This window comes from Narcine bancroftii, chromosome 9 (assembly GCF_036971445.1).
Source record: "Narcine bancroftii isolate sNarBan1 chromosome 9, sNarBan1.hap1, whole genome shotgun sequence".
NCBI classification, from domain to species: Eukaryota; Metazoa; Chordata; class Chondrichthyes; order Torpediniformes; family Narcinidae; genus Narcine; species Narcine bancroftii.
The window spans coordinates 25416803-25444778 of record NC_091477.1 but is presented as its reverse complement, the minus strand read 5'-3'; the positions used below and the strand labels follow the sequence as shown (position 1 = coordinate 25444778).

Genomic DNA, 27976 nt, shown 5'->3' with positions numbered 1-27976 from the left:
CCTCACAGTTCGGCGGGCAGCAACCTCCTTTGAAGAAGACTGCAGAGCCCACCTCACTGACAAAAGACAAAGGAGGAAAAACCCAACACCCAACCCCAACCAACCAATTTTCCCCTGCAACCACTGCAACCGTGTCTGCCTGTCCGGTATCGGACTTGTCAGCCACAAACGAGCCTGCAGCTGACGTGGACATTACCCCTCCATAAATCTTCGTCCGCGAAGCCAAGCCAAAGATACAGCCGAACAACTGTAGTGTATTTGGAGATACTGGTTGTGATCTTTACAAATTCTTACTATTCTCGAAAGATCCTAGTGAATTGGAAAACCTCGATAGCATTGTCTTCAAGAAAATGGATGCTATCGGTGATAAAGCAAACCAGCAAATACTTAGCATTGTCAGGCAGAATGGAGAAAAGCAAAGCTAATGATTGAGATGAATGACCTCTAACCAGAAAAAAATAGTTAAAAAATATTTTGAAGTTGCAGGAAAAGGTGGGTGGGGGTTGATATTTATGCTGAGAAAAAAGGGAATGTTGGACACCAAGAGGGATTGATGAAGGCTTTTGTATTACACCAGATGGCAGGTGATACAAAGAGTATGATGTTATTACAAAACACATTCCCCCACCCCCCCCCCCCACCAAGTTCCCTTTCAGCATCCCAAAGGGATTATTACCCCCCTCAACTCTCAAGTTTACATGTCCATTTCCTGCCATTATCCAACTCCTCTCTCATGGAACATAAAATATAGAAGCAAAAGTAGGCCTCATGTCTGCTTAATTATTAACAATGTAACCAATCATTTATCTCTGGCTTACTTTCCAACACTAACCCCATATTTCTGGATTCTTGTAAAATCTAAAACTCTATAAGTTTTAATTTAAATTAACTCACTGACTGAGCTTCTACAACCTTCTCAAACAGAAAATTCCAGATTCACCAGCCACTGGGTGGAAAAAAAATCTTATCCCCCATCTGGAAATGCTGACCAATTAATTAAGGAATGTGACACCTGGTTTTAGACACAGTTTTCAGGGAAACATCTTACCAGCATGTATCCAATCAAGCCCCTTTATGTTTCAACGAGAGGGGGGCTGGATAATGGGGTGGAGTTTTTTTATTCTTTGAAACTTCAAGAGTGTGTAGACTCAGATTATCCATAGAGGATAATCCCTAATAATTTACAACATTTTTAAAACCATTATAGATTGGTCAGATGTTTTACAACAAATAATTCTGTTTTACTACTTTTAGTATCTGAACATAAAACTTCACGTATCAAATGATGGGATTCAAATAATCTGTTTCTGGAATAAGAGAACACTTCAGATTGAATTGATCTTTCTTACCTTCCCTCCCCTACCATTGTAAATTTTAAAATCTACTTTCTTGTGCTTCAGTAGAAGATGAGTATGTCATTCTCCTGTGGAAGACATGCAGCCCACCTACAGATCTCATAAGATGTCATTGGAATCAGATATGAGATTATAGAGCCACAATGCTGTTTGACTTGACTTCCCATTTCCCACCTTCTTCTCTGACTTTCCTCCTCTAGCATGGAATTGTTTCCACTTGAATACTTGAGAGAAACTGCATTTATTATAAATTTAAGCAGTTTTGTGGCTGGGGCATGCTCAGCCATTTATCCACCACTACCTGCCCCTCCATGCCCTTACTAACACCACCATACAAAAGCAGAGACATCAGCGAAGCCTTCTATTGAAGCTTTAAGAACAATTTTGGAAAAAGGCTCTCACCAAAGAATGATAACTTCATCAAGTAGATCAGCAATGACCAGAATGCATGATAATACCTTCTATATTTTTGTTAAATGCATGTGATTAACATTCAAAAATGTAATAGAATAATTTACTTCATACTAATTGCATGCAAGTATTTCTCAGCTTTCCCTTTAAGCACATAATTCTTGCATCATTTACATCACAACTAAATTCAATTATTCTAAAATATTTGCAAGGCTATATCACATTTTATGAGCTACAACTTCCTAACTTTAACAATGAAGCATGATGAATTTTCTCAGAGATATGGTGGATGTTTACACATTCTCCCTGTGACTACAATGTATGACTCTGACCAACAAAGATGTGTTGGTTGTTCAGTTAAAACAGCCACTGTAAATTGAGTGATTGGAGAATTAAAAGGGGAATTAATGGATACGTGCAAGTGAATGATTAGTGAGGGAGGATCGGATTGCACCTGCATAGACTTGAGGGTCCAAATGGCTATTTTATATTATATGAATATTTATGTAATTTTACAAGAAAATAAGGTTGAATAACAAATTTATTGCAAATTCAGCTTTCGTAACCAAAGCAGAGGAAGCGGACAGAAATGGATGAAAAATATAACAGATTCAAAATAATTTTAAATATCTCCAATAATAAACTGCCTAATTAAATCATTAACCTGAAATATTAACTGATTTTCTCTCTCTACAGATGTTGAGCTGAAGAGTATCTCCTCCAGCTTTAATATATATTAAATAAGCAGTGGAATTTCCTTGACATTCATAAATATTCAATGACATTCTTAGGTATGGCAGTGATTCTTTTCTTAAGCAGTCCCTCAGGGATTGAAGATGACTCACTTCAATGCTAGATCGGTAGATTCTGACGTGGCTCCTGAGGGCAAACTCTGCCATAGACACTTGAAGGGACAGGTGGAAGATCCTTCTATTTTTTTTTAAACATTCTTTGACCCATCCTCAAGGACAAAAATATCTACAGACGCTTTAAAAGATGGAATAGGTGCCGTATTACTTCAGGCTGTGGGAGAAGACTGGAGGTCAGTCACATACACATCAAGGACGATGATCATATATGAATGTCAATATGTGCAGATAGATAAAGAGTGTCTAGGTCTGTCTATGGACTCATGAAATTCCACAGTTACAAGTATGGTTTACCAACATTTGTGGTAGAGACTGACCTCAGGCCATTAATATCCATAATCAAGAATAATCTCAATGAGATGTCACTACAAATCCCAAGATTGATGATGAAGCTACAACTTATGACATTGAATTGGTGTACACACCATAGAAACATATTGTGTTGGCTTGTGTTGGTCCAGGACAACGACACAAAGTGAAACATACAATGAGAGTTCCAGAGACAGATGTGAATCACCTTGTGGACCTGATCTCTCAATCTCTTTCCCATATCTGACACAAAACACAGGCAGACCATAGTGTAAAAGAAAAGGACACAATTCTACAGAAGGTCATAAAAAACCTGAACGAAAGTTGGCCTCGAGGTGAATGTCAGCCATACTACAACATCAGAGCAGAGCTGAGTGCTGTCAATGGATCTACTCAGACAAAGCAGAATTGTCATTCCTCAATCACTGTGACAAGAGATGCTGAAAAGGGTGCATGAGGGGCATCTTGGAATGAAAAAATGCAAGAGGAGGGCCAAAACTGCTGCATATTGGCCAGGAGTAAATGCTGACGTTGACAGGATGGTTTCAAGTTGTGAGACCTCTTTGAAACATCAGGCAAAGCAGCTAAAGGAACCCATGAACATAACTGACTTACAATCAGAACCTTGGGAGAAAGTTGGGACTGATCTGTTCACTTGGATAAAAAGAAATTCTTGCTGGTTATTGACCATCTATTGATCTATCCTGAGATGGCACTGCTTCCTAACATGTCTAGTGCTTGTGCAATCAATCTTTGCAAGACATTGAATTCCTCAAATCGTCTACAATGGCAATGGCTACAGTTGTAGAATTCCAGAACTTTACAGAAGAGTATGACTTTTGATTGTGACTTCAAGTTCTCTGCATCTCCAGGCAAATGGTAAAGCAGAGAAAGGAGTTCACATAGTTAAATAGCTGCTCAAGAAAGCACGATAGTGGTTCAGATTTTTTTAAAGCTCTGTTGAGTTACTGAAATTGTCATGGCATGTCACCTGCTGAGCTCCTGATGAGACTAGACTACACACACTTCCCTACTCTGCAGACCTGAGTAAGAACAGAGATGTCAAATGGAAACAAAAGCATCTGGAAGGGAGACAATAAGCAAATTATGACAAGTCAGCAAGAAGCTTATGGCCGCTGGCACAACATGACACAATGGGACTCAGAGATTCCAACACTTGGGACAAAAAGGCCACTGTTCTGCAGGAAGTAAATCCAAGATCCTACACTGTCAGAACAGAGGATGGTCAAATATGGAGGAGAAATCAAAAGAACCTGCTGAAAACGCAAGTGTCACTGCAAGAACAAACAAATGTAGAAGATCCAGCCTGCACAGCAACAGATGAAACACCACCAGTGCTAGGCAGTAATGGACCAGCAGAGCCAACACATGTACCTGTGTTGAGAAGATCCATGTGCATTATCAAAGCACCTGACAATTCTCAGGACAAGAATAAATTCCAGAGGGTTGTTAACTTGGCTGCAACATTACAGGCACCAGACCTCACTCCATTGAGGACATCTACAGGAGTCTTAAAAAAGTGGCTTCGATCCTCAAATACCCCCACCACCTAGGCCATGCTCTTTTCACTCTGCTACCATTGGGAAAAAAGGTACAGGTGCCTAAGGATGAGCACTCAGTGGTATAAGGACAGCTTCCACCCTGCTGCCATCAGATTCCTGAATCATCACTGCTTTAATTTTCATGCACTACTGTTTATTTTTTCATAGTAATGTTGTAAGATGGTTATAATATGAATGTTTGCTCTATGATGCTGCCGCAAAACACTGAATTTCATGACTTGTTCATGACAATAAATTCTCATTCTGACAGGCTGAACCTCTAAAATAAAAAGAAATGCACAGTTGGTGCTACTGACATTTGTACTTATGTTGGTCTTTAACTTGAAATTGAAATGAATACTATTAGTGTGTAATGTTGCTAGATTAAACATCTGAAGGAAAGGGGATGTGGTGATAGAATGCCAGTGACACTCCTGACCACTAGAGGGAGTCAGAGATGAATACTGCACCTTGGGTTAGATATAAAAAATGGTTGCACCATGTGGTTGTGAGTTGTTAATAAAATATTTTTAATACAAAAGAACCCATTATTAATTACTTAAAAGAAACATAATTCTCCTTTGAACTCCCCAATTCTTCCCAACCCCTTAGCCTGAACACCCCCTCATCTTCCTCATTCACCTCTGATCTCCCCCTTTCTTCCCACCCTCTAGTGCTGACCTCATCTTCCTAACTCCCCTGACACCCCCATCCTCCATCTCCCCCTCTGACATTCCTTACTGACATCTCCTAACACTCCACATCCCCTTCTGACTTCCCCAATCCTTCCTTTCCCCACACACCCTGTCCATACCCTACTATCACTGCTCATCTCTTTTCTTTGTGCCCTTCCACCCCTTTCCATCTATGACTTCTTGCCTGTGGCCCTGTGCTCTTCCCCTTTTCACCCTAGCCCCCACCATTTTAGTCAAGCACCTCCCTGCTTTTAGCTCATATCTCATATTTCAGGGCTCAGTCCTGAAACATTGGTTATGTATCTTTATCTTTCCTACATAAAGAATGCTGCTTGATCTATTGAGTTTCTCCAACTTTTGTGGAAACTATATTTCTAGCAGCCTAATTATTAATTTCAGCCTTTGCATTAAATTTTAGTAAAGTAGGGTTAATGGAAGCTCAAAATGGCTTTTATGTGAATACTGCATTTTGTTTCACTATTCATTTTATTCATTTCATTACCTTGACAGCTAAAGTTGAAAAATAATAAATCAAGAGAAAAACATCGCATTTTATACTTCCTATTTTTTTCATGAATCAGTAAAACTATGGACTGTATTCCAAAAAACTTCCTGTATTAACACTATTCAGGCTAATTTATATTGGCAGTAATTAAAAAATAAACTGTCAATCATCAGTATAATTCCCTGATTAGGCAGTATAGACAAGTTTAAGACCATTTTTACATTGTGGAAAAAAATAAATTATATACGCATCATTTGACAAAAACCCATTTGTTTTGGGATATATGATTGATTGACCAGTTTAAGTCTGGAAACTCATTTATTTTCAAATACCAGAAATTTTTTTTTTGTAAAACCAGTGACCAGATGGAATTCTTTAACAAATAAGGTCAATCATGTCCCCCTGTTTTCGGCAGTTGGTCATTCAAACTGACAGCAATTTCCCATGAAAAATCAAAGACAGATTGAAAGGTAATAAATTAACACAAAGTAGTGTTCCTTAAGTTAACAAATTCACATTTTCAGCAAGGATAATCTCTGTGCACAGAAGATCATTGGGTACAAGAAGAATACCAAAAACTGGCAGGAAATCTTCTAAATTATAGTTGCTTTCTTCCTCGAACAGAAACTCAAAAAGTCAAACAGCTTCTGTTGAAAGTTACAGTTCAGGTCAAAGACCCCTCAGCAGAACTTCACGCTTCTGCCACAATTATCAGAACTGACCTGCAACATGGGACATCACAGATTGACTCTATAAACTACTCAAATAGAATTGCTTGGGGTGAAAAGATTTAAATAAGTGTCGATGTGGATACTGCTACTCCTTTTCTGCAATTACTTGATGGACGTGATGGCAGTAGGCATCTGAAAAGAAAATTCGAGGCTGGAAGGTGTAAGATTTTAATGGAGGTAGAAGACCGCAGAGCCCACCTCACTGACAAAAGGCAAAGGAGGAAAAACCCAACCCCAACCCACCAATTTTCCCCTGCAACCGTGTCTGCCTGTCCCGCATTGGACTTGTCAGCCACAAACGAGCCTGCAGCTGACGTGGACATTTACCCCCTCCATAAATCTTCGTCCGCGAAGCCAAGCCAAAGAAAGAAAAAAAAAAAAAAAAAAAAAATATATATATATATATATATATATATATATACACACACACACACACACATCTATGACTGTGTGGCCTGGTAAGAGGGTGAGCAAATTTAACTTCCTGGGAGTCACCATCTTGGAGGACCCAGCATACTGATGTCATCATCAAGAAAGTACATCAGTGCTTCTATTTCCTCTGGAGTTTGCAGAGATTTGGAATTACATCAGAAATCTTGGCAGATGTCTAGTAGAAAGTGTGCTGACCAACTAGATTATGGCCTGGTATGGGGGACTAACACTGAGCAGAAACCCCAGCAAAAGATAATAGACACAGCCCAGTACATTACAGGCTAAACTCTCCTTATTTTCAAGAAAATCTCTATGAAATGCTGCCGTCGGAGATCAGCAGCCATCATCAAGCATTCATACCACCAAGGACATGCTGTGTTTTCACTACTGCCATCAGGAAAGTATGTGTAGCACAAGACTTGCACCACCAGATTCAGGAACAATTGCTAACTCTCCACCATCAGACTTTCTTTGCACATCATTTATTACTGAATATTAATTCTTTTTTGTATTGTGGTTTGTTTACATTTCTCTCTTTTTCTTGAATATTGTTTACAGTTACTGATAAGTAGAAATTCTGCCTTACCCAGAAGAAAAAAAATCTCAGGGGTGATTCATACATGTACTCTGACAATAAATTTGAACTTGAAATTGAAGTGGTTCTAAGCAGATATTCAAGTATTTATATTTCTTTTTACAAATGAAAGCACTGTTTCCTTTGGTCTATTCAGAGACAATTGATGCTACAATGGAACTCAATGCATGTTACCTGATAATTGATGTCACTACTTTGTGCAATTGTATACAAGCACAAGAAAGTGTATATTACAATGTTTTAAATATACATGTTCTAGATCATCTTCATCAGTTCATTCGACACAATTCTATTCCTCAGTGTTTACTTTCAAATTTAAATTTGTTAACAACACAGTAAAAGTCAATTCTGGCTATTTAAACCTGTGACACCCAATTACACTCAATTAATTGGCAATCCAGCAAGTTTTGGAGAGTGGGAGGAAACCGGAGCACCTGGGGGAGACACGGGGAGAAGGTACAAACTCCTTGCAGACAGTGCCAGATACAAACCCTGGTTTCTGGCGCTGTAATAGTGCTGCACTAATCACTATGTTAACTGTTTAATGCATTGTAATTCTGAACCACTTTTGGTAATCTTGATACACAAGTATTACCAAGGTATTTTCATCAGCTCCTAAGCAAACTTAACTTTGGTTTTTAAATGCCCATACAGTTAAACATGTTTGACATAAATCAGGTACAAATTCTATATCTGTAATCCTGTGAATCATGCACAGAGCTGCTATCGCCATAATTACGTTAAATACAGTGCAGTTATTCTGACTCAGTAAAATTAATTCCCCATCAGTAGAGTCTGAACTTCATTATATCGTTACGCCAGCACATTTTACTGAGTCACAGAAATAATTCCATCGACTTCATTGGATTGAATTTCGAAACCAAGAGTACAGCACACTGTTGGAATTACATCGTGCATTTATCACTCCTGAACAGGAATAAATTTCTAAGCCCAAGACTTCCTGCCAAAATGACTGATTAACTAACATTACTTAATAGAAAAAATACCAATGCACTTACTCTCAGAATTGCATTTTTATGTGGTTGGTTATTTTGTGAATTGAAACCATAAATCATTTACTTCAATAAGATACCTCTTCCACTTTTGAATCTCAATTCTAAATTGTGATTTGCTCAACTCTAAAAATAGGCCCTATTGTAAGTATCCTTGATTGTAGTAAGTGAAGATCTTTATCAGTCTAGAAAAAAAGAACATGACACCATTGTGTATACTTATAATTCTAAAGCAAGTGTAAACATTTTTAAAGTTAGACAAGTAATATAATGATAGCATCAGGCTATGCTAAATTTTACAAGAATTACAATTATGCAGCATTCCTGGCACAGAGGAGTATCTTCAGCCATCATATGCATTCCCTTCAATCTCACTTCATTTGGTTTTGTTCTTGTGTCCAATCTCATTAGGATATTATTAGTAGCTTTGTAGTTGTAGTTACATCAAAGGCACAATCTAATTTTAAGACTCAGTAATGTTTTCCCTTTTTAATTCATTGGATGTATTAGTGTGTAATGGAAAAACCATCATTAATTGTCCTCCCCAGCCCCCGCCCCCATTGCCTTTGAGAGGTTAGTGTCGAGCTGCTACCTTAGACTACTACATTCCTTATACGAGGGTTCTCCGACAAATGCTGTTAGACAGAATGATCAATGTCTGGTCAACTGTTCAAGCTCAACTCTCAGCCTTTCAACCAAATTGTGTTCTTTTTAAACTTTAATTTCAGGCATATCTTGATAGTCTCCTTGAAACACTGTTTTCTACTGTTACATTTTCAGCTTTTGCCCTCGTAAATTTGAATGTCTATTTAATGTTGCATATTTGAAAAGTGGATATTCTAGGCAAAAAAAATTTAAACTCCAGAAAAATAGAAGGAAATTTTTTTTAAAAAAAACAAACAGCTTAGAATATTAGCAATGTGGGAGGAGTCACGTGATGGAGTAGCGGCCGGTCGGGAAAAACAACCCTCTCCAGGAAAATAGGAAAAAAGTTAGGAAAAAGCAAAGCATAACAGAAATAAAGTACAAATCGAAGATAAAGATACAGAGAAGAGAAAGATGGCTTCCAAGAAGGAGAAAGTAAGAACAACTGGGGAAAAAAAGTAAAAAAAGTCGCTGGAAACTTTACCTGCACAAAAGAACAGGATGCTGTGGTGATGAGGAGTGCCTGACCCTCTAGGTCAGTGCCTGCCCTACAGAGTCGCGACCCACCAGTCAGTGCACTACAAAAATGGCTCTCGGAGCCAAACAAAAGTGCGCAGTGAGCAATCAAAGAAGAAAGAGGGCACCGGCGGGAGGGGGCTCAGCAGAGGAGCAGGCTGTCACAGAGCGAGTAGCTGAGGGACGCCCGACACCAGGGCTCTCAGCTGGAGGATAAGGAAGACAGCAGAAGAGGGAGCGTCGAGACAGACGGAGGGAAAGCATAACAGAGGGAAAGCATAAAAGCCCAGGAGGGGAGGACCAGCAACAAGAGGCCCAGCAAGAAGAGGCCCAACAAAGAGATACAAGCAGCTCATCAGGAAAAACAGAAGAGACACAAAGAGAAGACACAAACACAGATACAGACACAGAAAAAGAGGAAGAAGATGACCAAGAACTTCACAGAGAAATAGAAGGTAAAACTGATGGACAAAGAGAAATAAAATGTAAAACTGATGGACAGAATATAGAAAAAGTCTTTTTTGAAGAACAAATGAGATCACTGAAAGTATGGTTATCATTAGAATTTAATGCAATTAAAAGAAAAATGAAAAGAACAGAAGATAAAATGCAAAGGTTAGAACTGGTAATGACAGAAATAGAGAAAAGAGTAGAGAGTGTGGAAGAGCGGGAAACGGCTGTAGAAATGGAAGTGAATGACAAGAGAAAAATTGGAAGAAAGTGACAAAAAAATTAAAGAGACACAAGAGTTGTTATCTAAGAAAATAGATATGTTGGAAAATAATACTAGGCGAACCAACATAAAAATAGTGGACCTGAAGGAGGGTGAAGAAGGCACAGACATGAAGGAATTTATAAAAGGATGGGTCCCGAAGGTCCTGGGAACGACAGAAATGCAGGAAGAAATGGAAATAGAAAGGCCACACAGAGCATTAGCTCCGAAACCACAGACACATCAAAAACCAAGATCCATCTTAGTAAAATTTATGAGATACACGACAAGAGAAAATATACCTCCGAGGTAGGTCTGGGACCTGGGTGGATTTTGACCCGGTTTGACCCTTTCAAATAGCCCTGGATCTGGGTCTTCAACCTAGTAAATTGCCCAGTTATCCACATTTTACAAGGCAATTTGAAAGGGCCTAATGTTGAAATGCTCCAAACAAGCTGATCTTCCTGTTATGTAGGTTTCTAACAATGGCATCTAGACAACAATATGGAAAGGCGAAGGTTTATTTTGTTCACAAATTAGTTGGACACCACTAATAAATCTGCTCTCAATTTATCAGTGAAATGATGGGTCTCATTGATACAAGACTATTCAATTATATCTATATATTTCTGTTGTGTCATTCTGGAATGGATTAATTTCTCCAGGTTCCATTTTCTCAAGTTTTAACATGATCATTAGTAGGCTGAACATTTCAGACTAATGTTTTTGGTTTATCAACTAATGGACCTTAGCCTCATCAATGTATTTATAATTTATAAACTTTTGCTATTTAAAAGAAAGTACCACTCACTTTATCGTTTTTGTTCCCAACTCATTGCGAAGCTTCAAGCCTGAAATTATTGATTTTATGAAGCCTTTCACAGTGCTCCCTGTAAACATTCATTCATTAGGTTATTGCAATTTTACCCAAACATGTTGCTTCAAAACACATTACAGGCTATGAATTGGGATTAGTGGCAGGAAACTTGGGGAACTCTTTTTCCAAACAAACAATACGGAATCTTCACTGATATGAGAAGTGGAAAGAAAATGCAATTTTGAATGTGGAATTTGAATCAAACAGTCTTTATAATACAAATATTTAAATGCTGCTCTGATGTTTTGCATTCAAATGCTCAGTGTTTGAAACAATACAATTACAATAGTGCTTCCATTTTCTTTTGTTGTTCATTACAAATAAGATGAATTCGTGACAAAAGGAAAAGAATTCTGATTTTGCATACACAATTAAAAATAGGGGGAAAAGGCAGGGTCTATTGAGCAGTTAAAAGATGTAAAGTGCATTGGACGGAATAAGATTCGTGATTCTCCAGAGATCGGACTTTGATGGTTTAATTTGTAACCTGCTGTAGCTTCCAATTACCTTTATTCCCATTTCAATCTCTCTTTCTAGGAAAACGGCAATAGTAACTTTATCTTAGTTATCTCAAAACATAACCTGAAGCAATAGATACACAACAGCTATAAATAGTGAATGAGTTATACCCTTCACAACATACAGGTGAGTGAATTTTAACTTAGTCTGGCTGGAGGCACACAGGGCAATAGTAAATCTAAAATTGATTCTCCCTTCCTGGTTCTGTACAAAGTATGCATCCTCTATTTTGGTTGTTGCAGATCCAGTGATGTACACAGACTCCAATTATCATGGTGATTTTCAAAGAGTAGAGCATCGAGTAGAGCATCGAGTCCACGCTGCTGAAGATCCAGCTGCGCTGGGTGGGTCACGTCTCCAGAATGGAGGACCATCACCTTCCCAAGATCGTGTTATATGGCGAGCTCTCCACTGGCCACCGTGACAGAGGTGCACCAAAGAAGAGGTACAAGGACTGCCTAAAGAAATCTCTTGGTGCCTGCCACATTGACCACCGGCAGTGGGCTGATATCGCCTCAAACTGTGCATCTTGGCGCCTCACAGTTCGGCGGGCAGCAACCTCCTTTGAAGAAGACCGCAGAGCCCACCTCACTGACAAAAGGCAAAGGAGGAAAAACCCAACACCCAACCCCCAACCAACCAATTTTCCCCTGCAACCGTGTCTGCCTGTCCCCCATCGGACTTGTCAGCCACAATCGAGCCTGCAGCTGATGTGGACTTTTACCCCCTCCATAAATCTTCGTCCGCGAAGCCAAGCCAAAGAGCATACACTGTTTAATGCCTACATTTATGCAGCAGATTCCGTCCACAATGTTTGGCAGACAAGTGGCATATTTACCTAACTGCCTGTTTCCTAATGGCAATCAGAATTGGCCCTCAGAAGGTGTAGTTAAATTTGCAAAGGAAGATGTTTAGAAACGGTGTTCATTGTTCCTCTTTTTTGCTCTTTTGTACATCAATTTGGTGATGAAATGTTTTTCAAAGACCTTGTCAGACAAGCAGGGTTAGAACATAAAACATAGAACACTACAGGCCCTTCGGCCCTTGATGTTGTGCTGACCCATATATTCCTAAGTACTAAACTCATCCTACCCCCTAACACTCCTCTTTTCCTTCATCCATGTGTCTGCTTAAGAGCCGCTTAAATGCTCCTAATGTTTCAGCCTCCACCACCATCCCTGGCAAGGCATTCCAGGCAACTACAACTCTGCGTAAAAAAAACTTACCCGTTTTCTCCCCTAAATTTACCTCCTTTCACTTTGTATATATGTTTCTAGTGTTTGCTATTCCAGCCCTGGGAAACGAGTGCTGGCTCTTCACCCTATCTATACTCTTGTAGACGTCTATCAAGTCTCCTCTCATCCTCCTATGCTCCAAAAAGAAAAGTCCTAGCTCTGATTACCTTGTGTCACAAGTCTCATTTTGCAATCCAAGTAACATCCTCGATAATCTCTTCTGCACCCTCTCCATAGCTTTCACATCCTTCCTATAATGAGGTGACCAGAACTGAACACAATACTCCAAGTGTGGTCTTACCAGAAATTTATAGAGTTGCAACATGACCTCTCAGCTCCTAAATTTAATCCACCTAATGAAGCCCAGCATCCCATAGGCCTTCTTAACTAACCTATCAACCCATGCAACGACCTTGAGGGATCCATGGATTTGATCCCAAAGGTCCCTCTGTTCATTCACACTCTTAAGTAACCGACCATTAACCCTGTACTCAGCCTTCTGGTTTATCCTTCCAAAATGCATCGCCTCACACTTATCCAGATTGAACTCCATCTGTCACTGCCTGCCCATTTCTGCATCCTGTCTATATCCTCCTTCGACAACCTTCAGCTCCATCCACAATTCCTCCAATCTTTGTGTCATCTGCAAACTTAATGACCCATCCTTCCTCGTCTTCTTTCAGGTCATTTATAAAAATCGCAAAGATCAAGGTTCTCAGAACAGATCCTTGTGGCACTTCACTGGTCTGACTTCCAGCCAGAACACTTTCATTCCACTTCTCCTCTGCTTTCTTCCTGAAAGCCAATTTTTTTTTATCCATACAGCCAAGGTTCCACTGATCTCATTTCTAATGACTTTCAGGCCCTTGTCAAATGCCTTACTAAAATCCACGTAGACCACATCTACCACCCTACCCTCATCAATTTCTTTTGTTACCTCCTCAGAAAATTTAATTAGGCTCATGAGGCACAACTTTCGCTTCACAAAGTCATACTGACTATTGTTGAATAGACTGTACTTCTTCAAATGCTATTAGATCCTATCCTTAAGAATCCTCTCCAATAGTTTGCACACCACCGATACTCATGAATCTATAATTCCCAGGATTAAACAAGGGGACTACATTTGCCATTTTCCAATCCTCCGGCACCTCCCCATGACCAAAGAGGACTCAAAGATCATACCAACTGCCCCAGCTATTTCTTCTCTCACTTCCCACAGCAACCTAGGGTATATTCTTTCCGGCCCCAGAGACTTATCAATCTTGATGTTTTTAAGAAGATCAAACACTTCCTTAATCCCCACATTGCTAGCACACAGGCCTGTTCTATTCCGACCTCACCATAATTAAGGTCCTTTCCTCTTGTTCTTCCTTCAGTTCTTCCCATATGCAAAGAATGCCTTGGGGTTCTCTGTACTCCTACATGCCAAGTCCTTTCTTAAGCTCCTTCCTGGTTATTATATACTTCTCATGGGTCCTTCCGGTTTCCTGTATCTAATATATGCTTCCTTCTTCCTCTTGACTAGTTGCCTCACATGGTTCATCAACCACAATTCCCTTTTCCTACCATCTTTTCTTTGTCCCAATGGGACAAACCTATCCTGAACCCAGAACAAGTGGTCCTTGAACATTCTTCACATTATTTCTGTGCTTTCACCCTTGAACATATGTTTCCAATTTACTCTTGCTAGTTCCTGCCTCATCCTTTCATAATTCGCCTTCCCCAGTTAAGCACTTCCCCATTTTGTCTGTTTTTAATCCTTTTCCATAGCTATGCTGAAGGTAAGGGAGTTGTGATCACTCTTCACCAAAATGCTCCTCCACTGAGAGGTCCGCCACCTGAAAAGATTCATTACCCAGAACTAGATCCAGTATGGCCTCTCCTCTCATTGGCCAGTCCACATGCTGTGTCAGGAATCTTTCTTGAACACATGTGACAAATTCAGCCCCATCCATCCTACTTTTAGTCAAGAGGTGCCAATCAATATTAGTTGAAATCACGCACAACTACAACCCTGTATTTCCTGCACCATTGCAAAATCTGCCTGCTTATCTGGTCCTCTGTGCCCCAAAGGCTATTTTGGGGCCTATAGACTACTCCCAGCTCAGTGATTGCTCCCTTCCTATTTCTGACTTTCACCCACACCGATGAGTGGACATTCCCTCTCCAGAATTCTCCCTGTGATATTATGCCTGACCAGTAATGCTACTCCCCCCTCTCCCACCCTATTCCTTTCAAAACACCCAAGCCCCAGTACCTGCATCAGCTGATCCTGCCCTTCCTCCAGCCAAGTTTCAGTAATGGACGCAACATCGTAGTTCCTCGTACTGATCCACGCTGCAAGTTCATCCCCTTTATTCCTAATACTCCTAGCGTTGAAATAGACACATTTAACTGGCTACATTTATGTTTTGTCCATTGCCTGTCCTTCCTCACAAACTCAGAGCACATGGGATCATACTTTTGACCTTCTGCCCTAATCTCTGCACTTACATTCTGATTCCCACCCCACTGCAAACTCTCACCAACAGCTCTAGCAAATCTGCCCACCAGGATATTGGTCCCTTTCCAGTTCAAGTGCAGCATGTCCTTTTTCAAAAGAGATCCCAATGATCTACAAATCTGAACCCCTGCACCCTGCAACAGCTCTTCAGCCACGCATTCATCTGCCACAACTTTCTGTTCCTACCCTCTCTGGCACATGGCACAGGTAGCAATCATAAGATTACCACCCATGAGGTCCTGCTTTTTAACCTTTCCTAACTCCCTATATTCCCTCTTCAGGACCTCGGCCCTACTCCTCTTTATGTCATTGGTCCCCATATGAACCACGACATCTGGCTGTTCACCCTTCCCCTCCAGAATGCTGTGAACTTAATCAGAGACATCCATGACCCTGGCATTTGGGAAGCAACATATCATCTGGGAACCTCGATCTCATTCACAAAACTTCCTATCTGCTCTCCTAACCAATGAGTCCCCAATTACCCTATCTCTCCTCTTTTCCTCCCTTCCCTTCCCTGCTGAGGGGCCAGCCTCTGTGCCTGAGACATGACCACCTCAACAGTACCCAAAACAATATATTTGTTGTTGAGGGGAATGGCCATGGGGGTGCTCTGCACTGTTTGCCTATTCCCCTTTCATCTCCTAACAGTCACCTAGTTACCTATCTCCTAACTTTTAGGGTGACTGTCTCCCTGAAGCTCCCCCCCCTATCACTTCCTCCCGAATGATCCAGAGTTTATCCAGCTCCAGTTCCCTAACTTTGTCTCCCAGGAGGTGTAGCTGGATGCACCTCTTGCATGTGTAGTCATCAGGGTCAATTATGCTGTCCCACATTTCCCATATCCTGCTATTGGAGCATTCCGCTGCCCTAGTTGCTGCTCCATCAACTCTTCCTAACTTAAATTCAAATTTCTTACTTTACTGGAATCAAGCTCATCCTCAGCTGCTGCTCACCAAAGCCTCGCGAGCCAAAGCCTCTAAGCCCCACTCCTACCCTGAGACACTCACACACTGGCCATTCTTCTCTCCAAATTTTATAATAAGAAGACATATTCTCTTTGCACCTTTGATATTAAATTGGACATTTCACAGTTAAATCTAGCAAAACAAAGTTTTGCAATAGAACCAAAGATTTTGGGTACAGTGCAAAAATCTAATGTTCAATAAAAGTGATAGATGATTGCTTTAACTGAGGAAGATAATGTAAGGTAGTAATATGGTCACATCCTAAAGCTCCCACTCTAATCATCACAAAATCTATTTTTCATGGTTATCTGAATTAAACTCATTAATTAAGAGGTGTTAATTGGTTATCTCACTTCTATTGTCACCATTAACTTCCTCCTTACATCTGAAACACCAGATAATTAATTTTAATTTTTTTTAAAAAGAGTTGTATTGAGTCCAAGTCTTCTTAGCTAAAACTGAAACTCTGCAATATTGGATGCATGCAAATTTCTGGATCTAGGACAGGTACCAAACAATTTTCTGAACAATTCTGCATCTAATTTATTATTTATGAAAAAATGATACAATGGGATAAATAAAACTGAATTCCACAAACAGTCTTTGCCTCTCAACCAACATTTGGAAACTTTGAGTCAGGTGCGTGGTTATGAAAAGCAATACAGATTCTTTCTAAATTCACAATGAACTATATTTTTATGATCTACTTATTTTAAGTCAATATTAAGAATCAACATTGATATTCAATATTACTGAAAGGAAGATATCAAGGAAAATATGACATTTTTCACAAGAATACTGAACCCGTGGAGCCCATGAACATATACAATAGATACATATGTAGTGTCTGTAATCTCTCTCATGCTGTTGCTATTTAGAGATCATTCTTTATTGAAGGCTATGAGCTGCCAAGTAATTGCAATGTCTGATACAGTAATGGGCAAATTTGTGTAAGCATCAATGTAAAGAACTACTTACTTATCCACATGGAAGACCTGGAGTGTGGCACTACTAATGTAAACTGACAATGGTATCTCCAAACTGTATTCTATAATGCTGATTAACCCTGTACTACTGTTCAGGACATTCCATATGGGCCTGTGATATACTGGAAGTATTCCTGCTGGGTGCATCTGTTGAATCAACTTTATCCCTATTCCCCCTGCACCCACTAAAGTTGACAAAGGGTGATGTTTCCAACAAGGATAAATGATTAGTACATACCTGGGAGAGATGGTAAAGAGTAAGGGCCAAGTTGGCAGTGACATTGGTTTTTCATTGGTAGTGGAGCAAGATACACAATCTATTCTATGTGCAGTCAATTCAGAGCCTTATTCTGGGCCATTTGCAACCACTCATCTGTTAGGGTAAGAAGGATTCAGCAGGAAATTGCACTGCAGATCAAATGGCATTGGCTGGGAACTCATAGATATACTACCAGAAGATTTGAGGCAATGTATTAACAGCAATACCAGAAGATAGACCTCAGTTCCTTGCACTTCTTTTCATATGTAAATGAATAGAATTAAAAAAAAATTATGTTTGCATAAGCAGCTAAATATTTGTGTATTTTAGTTACACAATGAACTATTTACAGACATGGATATAACATAACATAACAATTACAGCACGGAAACAGGCCATTAGGCCCTTCTAGTCCGCACCGAACCAAACACCCCTTTCTAGTCCCACCTCCCTGCACAATGCACATAACCCTCCATCTTCTTCTCATCCATATACCTGTCCAACCTTTTCTTAAATAATACAATTGACTCCACCGCCACTATTTCTCCCGGAAGCTCATTCCACACGGCTACCACTCTCTGAGTAAAGAAGTTCCCACTCATGTTACCTCTAAACCTCTGCCCCTTAATTCTTAACTCATGTCCTCTTGTTTTAATCTTTCTTCCTCTTAACGGAAATAGTCTATCCACATCCACTCTGTCTATCCCTTTCATAATCTTAAATACTTCTATCAAATCCCCTCTCAACCTTCTACGCTCCAAAGAATAAAGACCTAATCTGTCCAATCTCTCCCTATACTCTAGATGCTTAAACCCAGGTAACATTCTGGTAAACCTTCTCTGCACTCTCTCCACTCTGTTTATATCCTTCCTATAATTATACAGTTATAATTTTGACCAATCATAAATTCACTATCCCTTAGTCTTCTCATCTGCAAAAAACTTCATCTCTTAAGAATCCACTTCAGTGGATCATTTCTCAGATAGGCTTCACATACATCTGATCTCATAACAGATTCAGCAGTTCTTGCTTCAATATAATCATCTTCACAGATAGAAGTACATGGAATTACGTATTCTCAACTCACAAAACTTAATGCAGGGCTAATAACTCTTCCAAACTATGACAGTAATTACAATTAACATTCTGTTTAATACATTACTAAATACCATTAGCTCAATAACAACTATCTTTATTTTGATTGTCTTGCATTTTGATTCTTGATTCTGATTTCCAGTGGACATCAAATCTTTCCTTTTCCCTTTTAAAGTCACCAAATCAGACTTTCCCATTTGAGATCATCTCTAGGGTTTTAATTATGCTGTAGTGAATAACTCCACAACCAAATGGGTTGAGTTCAGTGAGCAAAAACTGATTTTTTGAGGTCTGCCTGGCTGGTCTTATGCTCCCAGCCCGGACCTGTCTGAGAACCGCACCGTGGCGCCATTTTGGCCGGCTGCCCCACCACGTGTGTGACATGCGGGGCCAATTCGCCTGCCTAATGGCATGCCGCCACAATGCCATGATTGTTTTTAGTCTATCTTTCTGAGTGTGGTGCTAAGTATAGATATAATGACCCGGGGACTCCTTCGAGGCAGTCGGCCATTTTTACCTCTTCCTCCGTGTCCCTTTCAGAGTCACCGATGGGGTCTCTGTCTTCCAAAGGGAGATGGATCACATAGTTGATGACTATGGACTCAAGGCCACATTCCCCTTTCTGGACAATGTGACCATCTATGGCCATGATCAGCAGAACCACGAAGCCAACCTCTAAAAGTTTCTCCAGGCGGCCAAAAACCTCAATCTGACCTATAACCAGAGGGAGTCACGTGATGGAGTAGTGGCTGGTCGAGTGAAACCAGCCCTCTCCAGAAAAAAGAAAAGTTTGAAAAAAGAGCTCAATAAACAAAATACAGGAAGAGAAAGATAAAGTTACAGAGAAGAGAGAAAATGGCATCCAAAAGTGAAAAAGTAAGAATAACAGAGAAAAGGGAAGAAAGAAAATCACTGGAGAAGAAAGAAGAAGACCTTACCTGCACATTGGAGCAGAGAGCCACTGTGGAGAGAAGCGGCCGATTTCTGATGTTGGTGAGTCCCCAGAGGAGTGGTGTTCTCCCGACTGGCGGACTTAAAAAATGGCTCTCAGAGCCAAGAAGAGGTGCGCAAGTAAAAGAAAAGGTTAACACCAGTGGGAGAGGGACTCAGGTGAGGAGCGGGAAGCAAACAAGAAAGAAAAAGAGTGGTGAGAAAGAGAATGAAGGACAGGAAAAGGATGAGCGGCAATGGGGTGACCAACAGGGGGATGACCTGCAGCTGGAGGCCCAACAGCAGGAGACACAGCAGCTGGAGGCCCAACAGCAGGAGACACAGCAGCTGGAGGCCCAACAGCAGGAGACACAGCAGCTGGAGGCCCAACAGCAGGAGACACAGCAGCTGGAGGCCCAACAGCAGGAGACACAGCAGCTGGAGGCCCAACAGCAGGAGACACAGCAGCTGGAGGCCCAACAGCAGGAGACACAGCAGCTGGAGGCCCAACAGCAGGAGACACAGCAGCTGGAGGCCCAACAGCAGGAGACACAGCAGCTGGAGGCCCAACAGCAGGAGACACAGCAGCTGGAGGCCCAACAGCAGGAGACACAGCAGCTGGAGGCCCAACAGCAGGAGACACAGCAGCTGGAGGCCCAACAGCAGGAGACACAGCAGCTGGAGGCCCAACAGCAGGAGACACAGCAGCTGGAGGCCCAACAGCAGGAGACACAGCAGCTGGAGGCCCAACAGCAGGGATACAGAAGCAGCTCACCGGAGAAGGATGAAGATACACAGAATCAGAGAAGACAAGATATAGATACAGACACAGAAGAGGAGGAAGACCACCATGAATTTCAAAGGAAAGAAGGTAAAATAGAAGGACAAAATTTAGATAAAGCCTTTTCCGAAGAACAAATGAGGTCATTAAAAGAATGGCTATCATTAGAATTTAGTTCAATCAAAAGAAAAATGAAAAGAGCTGAAGACAGAATGCAAAGCTTAGAGTTGGTCATGACTGAAATTGGGAAAAGAGTAGAAAATGTGGAGGAACGAGAAGCTGCTGTAGAAATGGAGATAAATGATTTAAGAGGGAAGTTGGAAGAGAGCAAAAATTTTTTTTAAAGAGACAAGATTTATTGTCACAAAAAATTGGCGTATTGGAAAACAACAGTCGGCAAAACAACAAAAATAGTGGGCTTGAAAGAAGGCAAAGAAGGGTCAGATATGAAGGAATTTATAAAAGGATGGATCCCAAAGGTGTTGGGAATGACAGATTCACATGAAGAAATAGAAATCGAAATGGCGCATAGAGCACTAGTACTGAAACCACCACATCAAAAACCGAGACCCATATTGGTAAAATTTCTAAGATATACAACAAGAGAGAACATACTGGAGCAGGAAGGAAGGGTTAGAGAAGACAATAAGCTGTTGGAATAGAAGGGACAAAAAGAATTTTTTTACCTGGACATAAGCTTCGAACTTTTAAAGAGGAAGGAATTCAACAGTGGAAAGATGTAACAAACTGCCAGAAGAAGGAGTAGAGATGGGTACAATTGCAGCATTTAAAAGGCCTTGGGACAGGTTAATGGACTGGAAAGCTTCTGATATGGGCCAAGTGCAGAGAAGTGGAACTAGATCAGGAAGGCACCTTTATCAGCATGGATGAGTTGGCCCAGAAAGCCTGTTTCCATGCTGCCGAGTCGATGACTATTTCTTTTATAACACTCAAAATAAAAGCAGAGTAGCAATTCATCGAAAAGCCTTCATATGCATCAAGTGTTACATTGAGGTCTGTGTGCATTCTGTATTTATAAGAATCAATCTAGGCCATCAAACATGTAAATTTACTATAAACTAATTGACTTTAATTCCATTTCTTTTGGGGAGAATTCTATTTGGAAATATAGAAAATAAGATGCAAATGATTAACAATGTAATCTCCCAACATGACAGCACACATTGTCAATTTTGTCTTTGTAGGGATATCTACAGATGACACAACCATTGTGTGCTGGATCTCAAACAATGGCTAGACAGAATGCATGAAGCAGATAGAGACTTACGGTATGGTGTCAGTACAACAACCTCTTTCTTTTTTTTCCCTCTCTCTTTCAGCATCAGCAAAGCAAAGGTGTTGGTGATTTACTTCACAAGCACAAATCATTGGTACCTGCTGGAAGTATACTAGCAGGTGGATTGACAATAGAATTTTTTTTAAAAGCCAACAATAAATTGCCTGTAATACAATCACATTGTGACAAATTCTAATGTAAATAATTACAGTAATTTAGATTTTATGGGGCTCAACTATAATTTGACAAATTAGTCAAAACAAAAATGATGGAAACCACTGCAAATGCATTGTACAATTACTGGCAAAAATTATAAAAGCAGGACAGAAGGTACGTGTTTACTCAAATGGATAAATCAAAAGATGAACACATTATGTATATTGAACAAACAGATCAAAACTAACTAGCAATGTTTTGCAGCATTTTCTTTTATAGCCAATCCCCAGATACAACAGGCAGCTCTAGTTTGCAGGGTTAGATATTCCATCCACGCAGAGTAGGCACTTTTGTTTCTCCTTATCCCCCATTATCTGCAGCTAAGAAACCACAGGTCCATCCAACATTCCTCAACTGCTGTAATTGTTTTGTATTTGCCAGGAGGAGTACATAAAGGAGTATCCTGATCCTGGCCATTAACATTGAATTAGCAATAGAAGCCTAATTATCTGTGGCGAACCACTTTATTTTACATTAAAAAAAATACTTTATTAAAAAATTTAAAAATCATGATAAAGTTAAAAAATACAATGCAAAATATAAGTATATATGACATATAACAGAAAAACCCCTCTTTCCCCCCGACTCAGTAAACCCTTCCCTTTTATATACTCCTAACCTAAAACCACCCCTAAACTCCTCTCTAACTTCCTTCCAAAAAGAAAGAAGAAAAAGATACAACATAGATAAATATTGTGGATTGAGGCACTTCCACTACACCGAGGCAGAAGTATTCAAAATCTCAAACCCACATAATCCAAACTTTCTGATATAAAAAAATAATTATCTTGTACATTATATGTTATTTTTTTCCAATGGTTTTCAAGATCTCAATTCTGAATGCCATCTAAGTAAATTCAACTCTATATAATTTTTCCAAATAATCGTAACACATTTTCTCGCTACTGCTAATGCTAATCTCAAAAATGCTATTTGAAATTTATTTAATCTTAAGTAATACAAAAAAAAGGTTTGTTTGGAATTATCAAAAATATTGATGGATCCATTGGGAATTTAACTTTAAAAATATTTTGTAAAAGTTTTTTTTTTAAACCGCATCCAAAAAAGTTTCACCTTTTCATAGAACCATGTTGAATGTAAAAATGTTCCTTTATCTTTCTGACATCTAAAACATAAATCTGTAGAAAGTAAATTATATCTTATTAATTTCTCAGGAGTTAAATATAATTAATGTATAAAATTATAATGAACTAATTTAAATTTCTCCAATCCTCCTGAGTAATTTCTTTTTTCCATTTTAACCTATATTTTTGTAAATCTGGCTTAAACATTTTGTTCTGTAGTAATGCATACATTTTTTTTTAAATAAAAAAATATTTTTCCTACCCTCCATAATTAAAATTTCAAAATTAGTCCATCTGGGAAACCTCAAAGTATACCAAAATTGATCCATTAACAAAGTCTAACTTGATAATAACAAATATAATGTATTTGATATTTTTCCTTCATTCTTTGAAAAGTAATAAAATAACCTGCTTCATAACAATCTTGAACAAATTAAATTCCTTTCGGATCCCATATTTTCAAAAGTTGATTAATTAACCATAAAAGGAAAAAGTTTATTCTGATACAAAGGTGTCTTCATAGAAACTTTACCACATTCATTTATTTTATTCCATATTTCTATCAAATGTATCAAAATTGGTGAATTATATTTATGTAACAACTTCAAATTCCATTTATGTACAAATTGATCCCTCTTATTCTCATTAATTCAATATCTGCCCATACCAATCGACTTTCCAAATCAAACATTCTATTAATAAATTTTAATTGTGCCACTTTATAATAATTTTGAAAATTCAGAAGCTGTAAACTTCCTAAATCATACTTCCACGTTAATTTTTGTAAAGACATTCTTGGCATTTCATCTTTCCATAAAAACTTAACTATAAAATTCAAATCTTTAAAACATTCCTGAGAAACTTTACAAAGGATAGACTGAAAAATATATTGTAAGCTAGGGAAGATATTCATTTTAATACAATTAATTCTACCTATTAATGATATCAGTATATCTTTACATTGATTTAATCATTCTTAATTTTATAAAATAAAGGTAAATAATTCAATTCATATAAATGATTAAAATTTTTGTCAACTTTAATACCTCAATATTTAATTTGATCTGACCATTTAAATTTAACAATGTTCTTACAAGGAGTATAATCATCTTCAATGAATGGCATAATTTCTCTTTTATCCTGAATTAATTTTATAATCAGATATTACTCCATATTGTTCCAATCTATCATATACAAAAAATCTCAAGGATTCTTTTGGTTTTGTTAAATAAATCAAAACATCATCTGCAAATAAATTAATTTTAAATTCATCAGATTTCATTTTAATTTCTTTAATATTACTATCTTGTCTTATTAATTGAGCCAGAGGTTCAAAAGCCAACAAAAATAACTCAGGCTGAAATAGCCCTCAATCTTCCAGTTGAATGTTCCTTCAGTGTGTCATGCCTGTACAATTCACAGACCTTATAAAATGCAAGACAATTTTGGATGCGATTTCAAAAGGAGCATTGCAGCCCTTTTAATATTGGTGCATATGTCGAGTAGCCTTGTGCCTCCACAAACCACAATAGTTACACATCGAACTTCTGGAAGTACACAACGTGTGTGCAAGGTGCCAGATTGCATTTAGCACTTGTTTTTAAGTTCCATTATGCAATAGAAAGTCTAGGTCAATACTTCTTATTAAGCAGTAATTCTATAAAAGCTCCCATGGATTTGAGGCATCTTTAAGTTGCTGAATCAATTTCTGAACAACAGACACATTTAATGTAAAAATAGATGAGATAACAACCCTGAGCCAAGATTTCACTGGGCTTCCCTACCAGTCAAGAACAGCTCAGTACTCTGATAATATTTTTATAAAAATGAACACTAACTATTTTTCAGGAGGTATAAGGAAAGATTTTCTTTGGTTAGTGATTTTCATTTGTAAAATCAAATATAATTTTCTAATTAAATACTGTACATCATTTCTTCATATTGATGAGACCATCATTGGGTGTCATTAATTACAAACATAAATTGTAAGATGCTTTGTTAGGGGAGCCTGTAAACTCAAGGCATCCATTTATTGATGGACTTTGGTTGGCAAGTATACAAAAAACAAACTGAAATCAATGAAACCAAAACAAATAAATACAAAATATTTTATATAATTTTCCATTTAAAAATTGAAATTTCTATTATTTCAATGCTTATTTTGTGCTTTCATAATTTGTATAATGACCTAAACACAATTTTACAATAAATTACCCATTTATCACCTCATTTCCCTGTGGTTAAAATTATGCAATTAGAATTTTTTTGGTTATAAATTCAGCTTTTCCTATGTTTCATCAGGATTGAGAAGCATTTTTATGTGGGTTAATGTAGTTTTTCTTTCAAAATCACAGATAGAACCAAATGTAAACGATGACTGAACAAATACATTTTGGCAAATCAATCTAAAGCATTTAGATCTGCTCTCTTGGATTCAAATGAAGTGAGGTATTTATTTCTGTAGATCTATATTTTGAATCTCAATGTTTTGGCTGATAAAAAAAAATCTTCTATTACATCCTCCCATTGCTTGTTGTATTATACCAATACATAAAGAAACTTAGTAGGAACTAAGCAAAATCAACTTATTTTTTCAACAAGATAGAAGATGGATTAGCAATTCTTCCATTTGGGTGTCTACATCATACTTATTAATCCTGCTTTTGGTCAAGTATGATGTTCAGTTTACACTCAATTTATTTCATGCTAAAATCCCCACAAAAATCAATTTTTTTTAAAATTCCACTAAAAAATCTAAGTTATCTTACTGGTTACAAATAGAGTTTATTTGTATTCAGCCACTGTTTGATGAATATTAATTTCTTTCTTCCCAATTACATGAAAATTATTCATAAGCATTTTAGGTTAGTACCTCGTGTCATAAAATCAAATACAGATTTTGCTGGATAAATGTACAATGTATACTTGTGACACTGATAATGCTGAATGAACAAAAACAGCCAAAATCTGAGTTATGCAAAATAATGTAATTTCCAAGTTTCTGGAGAAAGAATAGCCCACACCATTAATCTTTTTGGGGCCAACTTGTCCTTAATCCCTTCATGATTTTTCAGAGTTCATATTCCAGTGTACCTCCAACTTCCCTTGTAAACAAATCTATCTGACTGATACTGAATAAAAATCATGTGTTGAAGTTGAAATAAAAGGTTTGGATTCACATTAAGACAGATGAGTAAACCTAACAAATCATTTTATCCTAATCATTATTTCTTAAGTATGTATGGCCTGCGTGATTTAACGTCCTTGATTAAATTGCAATATTTTAATTAGATGCAGTAACCAAGTACACATAGCTATATTAGATCATTTATTATTTTCTCCTCATCTAACAATATACAAAACATTGGAACCAATCCAGCACAAAAGCATTATCAAATAAAATCTAAAATCTGTAGATTAGAATTTTTTTCTTAAGATGTGTTCAGTGGAGAACCCAATTCTAAATTGGTACAAAGTAGAGCGCAACTGCTTCCAGGAGATTGTCTCAGTCAGCATTAATTGGGTGTTGGATACAATTGTGACACCTGAATTTGTCTGGGTAAAACATGCAAGTTCGAAACCACTTTGATTCATTGCCAGTCTCGTAATATTTGTACACTGGTAGAGGTATTTTAAGCTTCTATCCATAAATATATTTTTGTATGAATATTCTACCTTCATATTATGCCACATATGTAGTTTTTAAAACAGAAGATGATGTGACAAGCAGTGGTAGAGTTTGAAATTACATTAGCAAGACCAATTCAAAATCAACACATCAATTTAGTTTTCACATACACACTCAAGTCAATCTCAAGCACACTACCAAGACAAGAAATCTTATCTATATGCTTTCCATGGAATATTCCACCACATGACACTCCATGGGATAAGCATCATATTTCACATTTTCCACAAATATGCACCAAAGCCATTCTCTTGTAAGGATTTGAGATGAAGATTTATTTTTATCCATGTGACAGGAATATTTTAAATTTACTGCAAGGGTGCAAGTTACACATTTGACTACATCCAGAATTCGGTATTCCACACAATAGCTTTTGGCACAGAAAATGCATACAATGAAACTTATCCAGAATGAAGGCAGAAAATAAATGCTATTGTACACTTGGCAAGTGTACATCGGTTGTAAATTAGGCATCAGTTTTTTTTAACTAAATCAAAACTGAAGAAGCATAAAATGATACAATTCTAAGGTACTATAAATTATACTTACAATAGACTTGCCTGACAATAAAAATGATTAGCATGTTAGTTTTGGTTTATACAAAACTGTGTTCAAGTGCTTTATTCACCCTCTTCACTCCAAATGCATCTCTATTGTATAAACCAGCATAGCATGTGTTTACTCTATTAACATAGCTGTGTCCCGAGAAAATACAGAACTCCCACATCGAACATATTTTAAGGTACCTACATCTCGGAATTTGTTCCAGTATTTGAGCTCCTTATCGTATTGTGAGACAGTGGTCAACCATTCCTCATTATCCAGGAAACTGACAGCATTGGTCGCTTCTGGACGGCGGCTATCAACTTCGAAGGAAGCCGCGATAAAAAGACCCACCAGAGTAGCAAGCATCTGGAAAATAGAGGATTCGGTTTCAAGAGACAGCAGCCACCCCAAATACCGGGACAACGAACTCTCCGATCATTGATTCGAAAATAATCTTTGCCGCTCACCTTGTTGGCTGTTGCAGGGAGCGGGGCTCTTTCTGAGCGGAGAGGAAGACTGTCTGACTGGCTGCTTTGTGATGGTGCAGATGGGGTTGGGACTGATCCCCGCACACGAGACAGCGACCACTGTGTGTGAACGTTCGATGGGACGGCACCTCCCATCTAGCGTGTGTAATT

At 38.5% G+C, this 27976-nt stretch overlaps 1 protein-coding gene across 1 annotated transcript in view; it reads right to left on the bottom strand.

The window, feature by feature from the left end:
- spock1 (SPARC (osteonectin), cwcv and kazal like domains proteoglycan 1) overlaps positions 1-27704 on the bottom strand; it is a 289966-nt gene extending 262262 nt beyond the window's left edge. The window contains exon 1 of the mRNA XM_069898490.1: positions 27543-27704. Within this exon, the coding sequence (XP_069754591.1) occupies positions 27543-27704 (162 nt within the window). The remainder of the gene's footprint in view (positions 1-27542) is intronic.
- Between the last annotated feature and the right edge of the window lie 272 nt (positions 27705-27976).